The sequence below is a fragment of the Gossypium hirsutum genome, chromosome D01, assembly GCF_007990345.1.
Source record: "Gossypium hirsutum isolate 1008001.06 chromosome D01, Gossypium_hirsutum_v2.1, whole genome shotgun sequence".
NCBI lineage: Eukaryota > Viridiplantae > Streptophyta > Magnoliopsida > Malvales > Malvaceae > Gossypium > Gossypium hirsutum.
Window position 1 is genome coordinate 17713251 of NC_053437.1, and position 11360 is coordinate 17724610.

The following is an 11360-nucleotide window of genomic DNA, read 5'->3' on the forward strand; positions in this document are numbered from 1 at the left end:
TATTAGTTACATACACAGAAGCAATTTTTAGCTTCACAAATAGAACAGATTAGATTCAGATGCAACATTCCTACCCCCATCTACTACACACCATCTTCGGCCATCCCAACACACCGTTAAGGGCGTTCAATGCCCAACCAACCCTACACACCTTAGAGTGTATGTCTGACACGTTTACAAAGACGCAGTTTAGCTGCTAGATAGAAATGCGACAAAGCACCAGAATCAAATTATAAGCATTGTGGCTTAGCCACTAATTTAAAGCAAATTACTTCCTTCTTCACAATATCCCAACCCATGCAAATGTAGAGTACAAATATCCACAATATTTATTCAGTCATTCCAAATTGTTTCACAAATAGATAATACAGCTCAATATCAGAATAAGTATCACAGTACGCATACAGTTATGTTATTCATAAGTCAGTCACAAAGTATCAGAGAGTTTTCGTATAATCAAATTCAAATCATTCATGCATTGGGGACATCAATATCAATGTTGAGCAACATTCACGGCCTCCGAAAATAGGTTTCGGTCCCTATTTATATGCCACACGGCCTGGCACACGCCCATGTCCTTGCCTGTGTGGCTCACACGGCCCAAGCACATGCCCATGTCCTATTCCTGTGTAGTTTTAAAGCATAAATAGTGAGTTACACGGCCTGAATAAATGCCTGTGTCCCTACCCGTGTGACTCACACGGCCTAGGCACACGCTCATGTCCCTAGTCGTGTGGTCTTAAATCACAAACAATAAGCTACACAACCGAGACACACACCCGTGTCCATTGCCTGTGTGAACCCTGCACTAACATGGCCATACACAGTCATGTGCCTTGCCCGTATAGCCTCAAATCAATGAACAGTGAGTTACACGGCCTACCACCTGGCCTAGCACATGACTATGTGGCTCACACAGCTTGGACACATACTCGTGTGCCTAGCCGTGTGGCATCGACAGCCACCATTTTCGGCGACCGAAACTCACAAAATTAAGATTTTCAGCTCGCACCTAATCTTGTTTTGATTATTGGCAATCACTCATATTATGGAAAGTCAAAGATATGGGTATCGAAATATTGGCATAAGAAATCTGAGATATTTGCAATATTTGGTCCCTAATTGTATAGTGACTTTGCAAGTTGATCCCTGAACCTTAACTATAAATAGGCCTAACCATCTCTTATTCATTGTATCCTATATTTGCCATTCTCTACTTAAGGCATTGTTCTCTCTCTCTCTCTTTGTAAATTTTCACTTGTATTTTGGAGTGAAATATATTTGGTAGTGTCCGAGGATGTAGGCAAAATTTGTTGAACCTCGTTAAAATTCTTGTGTTCTTTATGGTATTATTCTGCATGTTTTGTGAGTGTGATTGTAGTGATTTATTGTGCTATTAAATTACGATTGAGGGATATTCTGGCTAGGAATGACCTGGTACTTAAGCGATCCTTGTGATCTACCTCTCTTTCCTGGGAATTGAACTTAGTGTGATTTTTTAGTACAATAATTTTACTCTTTTACATGCTTCCGCACAACATTGACGGAAAAACAATGCGGAGACTACCCGAAACCTAATTAACCATTTAGCAATCAATCAATTGACTAAAACGACTAGATAACGCAAATGTTAACACTCAATCAATTATGCCGAATAAATCGACACCAAGAAACTTTCAACAACGAACGCTTACCAACGATCTTCCAAAATAATTCGTAACAGCACGCGAAGGATTACCTTCCTCCGAATTCACGCCTAAAGACAAGATTAATGAATAATTAACAACGAATTTACATACAGCAAACGAAGAATTCCCAATTTAATTACGTAAACAAAAACTAACAACTTCGCAAAACTTACACGAAAATCTTCTAACAATGCTCCGAATCACTTAGGACTCTTAATACTTCGGTAATCACTTGCCGAATGCAATCAAAGAACTCACTTGAAAGAGGAAAAAGAAGAAAAAGAAAGATGGAGGAAAAAGAAAGAAAAAAAAAACAAAAGAAGAAAGGGAAGGGAAGAAATTGACGTTAAAAATATTTATTAACTAACCACCATTCAACAAAAATTTTCTAACGCATATGATGGGACTCAAACTCAAAACCAAACAGAATACAGACAGATGTTTAACTAGTGAATCAGTAGGATCATTCTTAACACAGGTTTACACAGAATTGCACTTAACTAAATAGCACGTGGATAATGGTTGTTTTAAAAATAACAAAACTTTAAATGATGCAACTCGAACCCCAGACCTTAAACACAATAGCAAAACATAGGGCCACAAATACAAAATTTTTCATTTACGAGAATTTCCATTTATTGAAAATAGAAATTTTCAATTGTTTATCAAACACACTCTAATTCTAAGTTAAAAAAGTAAATCAAATTAATATTGAACTCCTATTTATGAAATTTTTTTGGGTCAAATTTTGTTACTAGTCCATGTTCTCTATGTAATTTGTGAATTTAGTCATTATACTTTAATTTAGTCAATTTTAATATTATACTTTTCAAATTAGTCAATTTTAGTCTTGTTCCAAACAAGATCAGTTAAATTTGTGTGATAAAATCCTTCTATTTATCCTATACTATACGTAAAGTTGTAAATTTAATCAATATTCTCCAATTGGATCTTTTTTTAATTTCGGAATTTCAATTTTGACTCAAACAACAATTGTTAAATTCGTAACTTATTTTTTTAGTAATGTGGAAATAGCAAGCTAACATAATTTAATACATGTAACAATAATTTTATCGCATTGGATTTTGAAAATAATTAAACTTAAAAAATTTAATAAGCATTGCTTAATCAAGAGTGAAATTTTAAAATTTAAAAAATATAAAGATTAAAAAATTAAATTGAGGTACGATAGCTTATGTATAGTATAGGAATTAATAATAGAATTTAACAAGAAACTCAAATCTGTTTGGTCAGTCAGTAGAAGTATAAACTTCTTTTAATATATATAATTTTATTTATAATAAAATCATAGCATATCGGAGCTGGTTGCCTGTTTACAACGCATTATCTTGCATGAGGATTGAGATTTGAGGAAGCAATATTAATTTATAAAAATAATAATTATTTGGTACATTAATAACTGGTTGGGATTTTACCATGAACCTTAAGTTATATTTAAAAAGTAAATAAAACATGTGATAAAATCTAACTTAATTATGAAATAAAAAGAATTTTTGTTAATTTATCAAATAATTATCACTCAAAAAATACTTGTATTCCTCAACAGGTTAATTTATCCAAAATATTCTGCCTTAGGAGTGAGTATCATTCCTTGCTGGTTTTTTCTTTGATTATCAATATTCTATAGGTTTTTCAATACTTATTTCAATAATAATATTGCTAAAATTAAAAGTAAATATTTAATTAATTTTTGGATAAGTCAAAAGTCAATGTAAGGCAAACCAAGCAGCCTATGAGCTTCTGTTTTTTTTTTTTTAACCGTAAATGGTAGAGCCGATAAAAGTAGGCATTGACCAGTTTAATGGACTTGGCTTTCTTCTCTATATAAAGTTAGACTTTACGGAAAAGATTTTCCTTTATTTCTTTATAAAAAAAATATATCTTCAAAATATCTAAAAAGATGGAAATAAAAAGATTGGAAGTCTTGAAATTCGAGTCCAAGAGGAGAGAGGGGACCAAAATCTACAATGCAAGTTGCAAGTTGCAAATTACATATTTATGTATATAAATTTTGATACATTAAAATAATTTTATATCAGATTCATGACAGTGTTTTAATGGTGTTTTTTAGTATTCATATTCACTATTCCCAGACCTCCCTTTGGTTGATTCAAATTAACAGAACTGCCACATACAATCATATATTCAACAGCTTAAAACTATGTCACATTCACGTAGGCAAATTACACAAGGGAAAAGAAGAGAACAGATAAAAGGATGCAATATACAGTCATTAGTTACAAAATTCTAAGTTTGGGTTCTTGGAATTCTTATTAAGAGACCTTCTCAATGATGGGGTTTTATGCTCCATGAGAGATGCAGCCTTAAACACCATTCTTTCCTTTGGAGGAAAAGAATCTGCTAAAGCCTCTTGAATGTTTCTCTGGGGTTGTGGCAGGAGTGGTAGATAAAGAGCTTGACATCGTTGACCTGTGTTTTGAACTGACTGGTGATCTCAAAACGTTTCCTTCAGTATTAGGAGGACTGCATGGTGTGTTAAATGACTCCATGGGGGATTCCGCACCAGTTTGGCTTCCGTTGCCTGAAGCAGCCGTGTCTATATCTGCCTGATCCAGGTCTTGCAAGTTCATGCCGCTGGTAGTGGGTTCATCCTCGCGGAAACCTTCACCTTTTTGGCTCCTCTCATTGTAGGGTGATCCTATCTTGTCAGTCTGAGGGTGGAGAGCTTTCAATTTCTTGCCAAGAAGGAATATGGTCTCTTGACATTCCGCTAGTTTCTCGGCTGCAGCTGCTAACTCTCTCTCCTGTGATCAACAGGAACAACCTTAGGTGTTTTATATTTGATAAAGCCCATCAACAAATTACAGGTAAAAAGAATCATGACAAGTAATTGTGGAAGAAAAGAACCTTGAGGAAGAATTACTTGTACAAGAACTTCCACGGTTGAAAACTAGAATACCTTGCTAATAAAGATTGTTCGGTCTCAAATTAACTTACCAAACTGATCATGTGAATCTGACACTAAAATGCACTATTTGATATTTGTTAATAGTATTATTAGATTTCAAAGTAGGTCTTGGAAGACCAGTTTTGAGAAAGACAAGATGAATTATAGCCTCACCTGATTGTTCTTGAGGTCATTATCCGCTGCCGAACAAACAAAACATTTCTCGTTCCTACAAGTGACAGAAAACAATTATGTTAAATGTAAATACACTGGCATATAGAATCAAACAACAATTAGTTGGTAGTAACTTTAAATCATATTTAAAGAGTGAAATGCTTACCTTTGCAATTGCTCTTCTAGTTCTTTACATCGGGAAAAAGCATCATGGTGACTTCTCTTTTCATCTTGAAGCTCATTTTCTAGAGTGTTGATTTTTGTGCTGAGAAGGTTCACATCAGTCTCTAACTCCCCTGCACGTCTTTCAAGTGACCTATAGGACTCTACCATGCACTTGAGCTGAGTCTCAGCCAAGCTGTTTGACTTTTGAGCAGCAGCCAATTGAGATTTTGCTTCTGCTAAAAGCTGCTCAGTTTCATGTAATTGGGACTTAGTCATCTCCAGATTTTCAGTACATCGAGAAAGATCCATCGCCATGTTTTCTTTCTCCAACTTCAATTCCTCGAATTCTTCTGATGAGATGTTGCTTGCTTGTTTTGATTCATATTCTGAGACCAGGTTCCCATCATCAGGATCCTCAGGATTGGAAGTTGGATTTGAAATATGGGCACAGCCATTTTGATATCTTCCCCCTGATGAATCATTTTGATTTACCTTATTCTCTGGTAAAGCAACCTTATCTATGCAATCAGGTCCATTCATTTCCGCTTCGTTACTCTTGAAGCCGAGCACATTGAATCTTAGTTCACTGGCTTTGGCTAAAACAGTAGAAAGACCAAAAATAAAATCATCCAAGTTCACATTGCTGCATAAGACTTTATTGTAGGTGACAGAGAAATCATCAATTTTGTGGCTTAATCCATAGGCATCAGAAGATATGTTGTCAACTGCACTTGCTTCTTTCCCCAGGGAAATTACAAAGTCATGAATCTGAGAAATCGCAACAGCTAATTCTTGACTTATAGTTTGCAAAGTTTCTGTAGTCACCTTATCACCTGGGGGCACAGCAATGTCCTTCCCTTCAGTTAAGCTTCCATTTTCCGGATGACCCTGCCTATTGCATTTGCCTTCAGAGCCATCCACTTCCTCAGAGACACCATTGACAGAGTGATCGCTCAGAGTGTCCTGTGCATCCTGGATAGCACATTTGATGTCATCCAGAATTTTGTGCGCATCAGCATCCTTGGACATTGATTCAAGCACCATAGAAAGCTTTGAATGAAGCTTCATAACAAGCAATTTGTCTGCATCAGATTCAGGATGGACTATAGGCCCGTGATTTGCTGGTGGTGATAGATCATGCTGCTTTCCAGACTGGAGTTCCTTGCAAGAAGTCTCTCCTGAAGCATCAGCATTAACAGCTTCGGGTGATTTATTGTTTGTAGAACCTGCATTAGTGATTGCACCATTTGCAGTAGAATCATTTGAAGAACACGCCAACTTCTCCATCTCAAGAAAGTCGTCCATAAGATCCAGGTGCTTCACATTTTCAGTTTTATTCAACTTTTCAATGCTCTTTTCCTTTTTGAATTGAGAGAGCTCAGAGATCATACTAGTTGCCCATGAGTCGGCACAACTTTTTTCATCATCAATTCCATCTTCAGACACAGAAGTCACACTTGGTGAATTGCTAACTTTTGAGGGGCTTCTTTGTTGGTTGCTGATGGCAAGTTGTGCTTCTAAAGTTTGAAGCTTGGTAGATGTCTTAGCACACAGATTCCTAGAAGCCAGTAGTTCACTGTTACGCTTTGCCAAAGCTTCTTTCAGCATCTTTGTTTCTTCTTCCATTGCTAATAATCGTTCAGTGAGAAACTCATTCTCTTTATGGAATTTCTGTGCATTGTCAAGGGAAAAGTCAGTGACAGCAGGTGTGTGTGGAGTAGAAGGCCGGACGGGAGACCTTTTTAATCGAGTATCTCCATAATCCCGGCCTAAACTCTCAACCTCTAGCTTCATTTGGGCAAGTGCAGCAGGACCAGGCAACTTTTTCCTCACAAGACCACGCAGTCTTTGGCACTCTGCTTCTAGCTTTGCTATCTTTTTTACACCCTCCATATGCTGCTTGTTAGCTGCTTCTGCAGTTCTCATGCTCATGTTCCTTTCTTCATTACGAATTTCGAGCTCTTTGGAAACTACATGCATCTCATACTTCAGTGAATTGATTTCCCTTTCACATGATTCGATGTTACCCTTCAAACACTCAATCTGGGTCTCAGCTTGAGATTTTTCTTCAGTAATCTTGACCAGCAAGTTAGAACGTTCTTGCAAAGACCTAGAAATTGCATCATTTTCAGCTGCAGACTTACGGAGCTCTTGGTCTAAATAAGCTATCTTTGCTTCGAGCTCAAGCTTAATCTTTTCACATAGCTTGTTTTTGCTAACAGCCAAATCTTGCAACTTCTGCTCGTGTTCTTCCTTCAGATTTCGGATTTGCCGCATGCACTCTTTAAGAGCACCATCCAAATGCGATGCCCTATCTTCAGCAGTGAGCTTCAAAAGGGTAACAGATTCCAGATGATTTTTCAAGGCCAAGGCCTCTGCTTCAGCCTTTTCCCAACCTACAGCAAATTCAAAAGCAGAGAGTGAGAAAAAATTGGACCAAGTTTAGCTAGAGGAACTTTACTCTTATATTAGACTCTGAACATTTGAGCATAGACTAACCCGAGACTGCTTCTTCTGCAACTTTAGTGTGCTGTTTCACCAGGTCTTCCTTGCCACTAATCTCTGAATTGGCTGCAGAGAGCTTTTCATTCAAGTCCTTAATCTCATCCTCCAATGTCTGGACTTGTTCCTCATATATTTTCACTTGATTCTCCAAACCAGTGAGATGTGAATATGATTCCATGGAAATTTGAACATACTTGGGTTTTTTGTAAGTATTCTGTTCAACACAAAATCAGTATCTGATAAAACAGCTCAACAATTTAGATGATAAGCAGATATAAATCTCTGCTCCAGCTGAGATAATGTGCTAGGGCATAGAAATGCAGAAAGTTGAGAAAATAAACACCAATTTTCCGATGTGGTTTAGTTACATAAACAAGATTTACCTGATCATTTTGAGATGCAGCTGAAGCTAAAGCAGCAGCGGCAGCATCTGCTTCAGCGGCAGCAGCAGCAGCATCTTTATCAGCTTTATCAGATGATTTTTTTTTCCAAGGCCAACGGCGGTCCATTACTTGAAACCCCTTTATAGCCTATGTCAAGAAGACCAAATAATTTGTCAAGAAAAATATATATACTGCAAAAGAAAAGGAAACTGAACATCACAGCCTCACTCCAATCCAAAAATCATAGTATATGACTAAGGATACACGCTGCAGCCACCCTATTTAGGCCGTATTACTCTCAGATAAGTTTCTGACATTCTTTTTCTAATCGAAATGAAAACAATTTCAAACCAAGTTCAATTTTCTTAAACCGTATTCAAAGACTATAAACAGAAACATGTTCTATGATACCAAAAGCTAACTGCCTTACATATTTGGTACCGAAAACACTCAAGAGTTCAAATAAATCCTCCCAAAGATAATGCAAATCTTAGTAATTCACTGAGAAATAGCAAAAATTAAGAATGGGGATCATCAGGTTAGGTAGCATTTCTTTAACATTGCATGATGGAATAATGTTTTGGTAGATATTCACCAAACTATTAATAGTCACCAAGAATCCTAAGAAGAAAGTTTAATATTTTTACTAGAATTTACTTTGACCAAATCAAATTAATAGACAGCTGTCAGAAATCAAGGTGCTCTTCTCTTTTATACTACATTTTCTCAGCTACCAAACTGAGCATCATGTGAGGGGATAAAAAAAAGTTTCCAAGGTTGAGAAATTACAAAGCAGATTGTACTACTAGAATGAAGCAGCAGCAGGAGTTTGGTATTTGTGGTAATTTGGGACTGAAAATAACGTGAAAGAAAAAGACAAGCCATCAATTTAGAACTGAAAAGGGAAGAAGAAGAAGAAGAAAAAAGGCACCGTGTGACATCCATTCATTATCGTACAACATAAATATAAACGCCATGGTTTTAGATAGAAACAAGTAAGATCGTCAGTGTTTCAAAGTGTTGTGAATCGAATCAGAGCAAAACCAAGTTCATCAATGGCTTCAGTTGAAAAGCAAAAAGAAGATCTAATCAAAAAGCAAAAGATCTTAGAATCAAAAGCTCGCTTCATATCAAGCAAAACATTAAAAATTGAAACCTCACCGACAAAAAAAAAAGGAAAAAAGAAAAAAAGAGCATCTCAAATGAAACATTTTAGTCTGCATAAAACCTGACATCTATTTGTCTTGCAATTAAAAGAAACCAGAAAGAAACAAAAACTAAGGGCAGAGGGAAAAACATAAGTTTTCCATTTTTACTCACTACACACTACAACTGTGCTTTGACCATCAACCTTTATGCTTAAACCAAACAAACAAGCAAATGAAAAGTTTAAAAAAAAAAAGAACGAAAGAAAGAAGCATTTTAGAACTCGCATTATTTCATAAACTTGACTTACCTTGAGAATCAGAAATGAAGGTTTGTACAGTACGAACAAAAGAGTGTTGTTTGAGATTTAAAGTTAAGATCCAAATTTGTGGGTTTTGGGGTTATTGGTTTCAGTGTTTTGAGGAAGTGAAAGAAGTGGTGGCAATGGCGGAGGAGGAGGGAGTGGGACCGTGATGGTGGCGTTGGGGCAATAGAGCAAAAGTTACAAAACCAATTCGACTTTGAGATTGTTACTAGTTTTCTGCAAATAAAAATTAAATGCCAGTGTTTTTGGTTTTTGTTCATTAATTACAGGCCAGTGTACGAATACACATACTAGATTTTAGGACTTTCCATCTATAAACCTTTTATTTTTAATCATATTAATCTAAATCATTTTATATCCTATTTATTCTTAAACATATAATAAAAATATAAACCATTAGATAATTTGAGGACTAATCCCCCCATCTTTTTATCCTCATTATCTCAAAATAGGTGAAATTTTTAACATTTGTTAAACTTATTGATGTTACACCTGGCAACCTACATGCATGTTATCTTAACAATTAATCTGTACGTCATTTTCTTAAAAATTAAAATATTAAAATTATATTTTACATAATTTTCTAAATTTTAAATAATTAATTAATTATTGACATGATATCTACATGATAACTCACGTGTATGTCACATTAGTAACCTTCCATTTTTGAGTAATTTGACAAACAAAATAAATTTAAAGATTAAAAAAGATAAAAATTAAAATGATTTTATTTATAAAATTGAAAACTAAATAATTATTATGTTAAAAAAAATAAAGAATGAGAAGTGAATTTTGGCAATTCATCGCTATTTTTTTTTCAGTTATAATTATTTTATATATTAATATAATTTTAATAAGTTTATAATTTATAATTTATAATTTATATTAATAATTTAAATATATTATGTTTTTAAATCAAATCTAATACATTTATACTCACTGTGGTAGAGCAACAGCTGGGCTGTAAACGATATTTTGGAATGCTCTGTTTCTATGTTACGACTTAGGACCGCCGTCACTACTCGTTACAGCTAATAATGAGGATTTGTTTTAATCAAATATTGTCTGCTACCATGCTCCGTCGCTGCATCTATTGCCATGTGTAACCGCATCTCCACCATTGAAATTGCTTCAGTACGTTGGTATTCGGGACATGTAATTTAATGTTAGTGATCTTGGACCCCAATTACAGGATTTTGTTGTCTACCGAATTTGGTTATATCCTGCTCTCTAATCTTTGCTTTACAACACTAGTTTTGCTAGATTAAATTACTTCCTCACTCATGCTAAATAGAGGTTCATTAAATAGTAATAGAATGTTGATTGTGTATTTCTTAATAGAATGTCAATGTGCATTTCTTATTTTAGTTCTTTTAAATTAGAGTGGTTCTCATTTTCATCATTTTAAAATTAGGAAAATTTACTCGGTAAACATTTTAAATAGGCATTGTTACTATTTTGGTCACTAAAAAATACATTAGTCTTCCATTATCATTTTAAGGGTGGAGTGACAAATTTGATCAAATTTATTTCTGGCTGTGACCAAATTAACAAAAAAAATTAAAAGTGGACCAAAATAGGAACGACCTTTACCTTAATTAGGTGGCATTGCAACCATACTCATCCTTGCCCGTCAACCAACTTGCCATGAAAATCCCTTGCAATAACTCCAACACTAATTTGTTTAGTCTTTAGAATGAACCATAAACTGTTAGAATTAAGTGACCCAAATCCTTATTTAAATAAAATTTTGTGGTAAAATAAAATAACAGTAAAATCCCTATAGAATTATACTTCTTTTATTTTATTTTAGAATAAGGTTTCTAAACCTTATTAAACTCCATCTATTTGATATTATTTGAATAAGGAGTTTCACTCCTATTAGAATAAGGTTTACAAGCCTATAAATAAGCATAGTCTACTCCTCTTGTAATTAAGTTTTCGACATAGTGAATTTTCCTCTCCTCTGCCCGTGGTTTTTTCCCGAAAAGGTTTCCACGTAAAATTTGAGTGTTCTTTATTTTTCTATTTCTATTTTTCTTTGC

General features: G+C 34.9%; 1 protein-coding gene across 5 annotated transcripts; it reads right to left on the bottom strand.

Moving 5' to 3' along the window:
- Positions 1 to 3851: 3851 nt before the first annotated feature.
- Positions 3852 to 9577, bottom strand: LOC107922247 (filament-like plant protein 4). Of its 5 annotated transcripts, none has more exons than XM_041087235.1 (6): positions 9301 to 9577; positions 7845 to 7991; positions 7456 to 7675; positions 4958 to 7352; positions 4792 to 4846; positions 3852 to 4471 (listed from the first exon to the last, which is right to left on the bottom strand). In XM_041087235.1, the coding sequence occupies exons 2-6, from the start codon at positions 7968 to 7970 to the stop codon at positions 4034 to 4036; spliced, it is 3234 nt and encodes a 1077-aa protein (XP_040943169.1). In that variant the 5' UTR covers positions 7971 to 7991; positions 9301 to 9577; the 3' UTR covers positions 3852 to 4033. The 5 variants fall into 5 exon arrangements, with proteins under 5 accessions (XP_040943169.1, XP_016707664.2, XP_016707665.1 ...); XM_016852175.2 differs by lacking the exon at positions 9301 to 9577 and adding an exon at positions 8634 to 9099; XM_016852176.2 differs by lacking the exon at positions 9301 to 9577 and adding an exon at positions 8776 to 9062 and having other exon boundaries at positions 3852 to 4474.
- Between the last annotated feature and the right edge of the window lie 1783 nt (positions 9578 to 11360).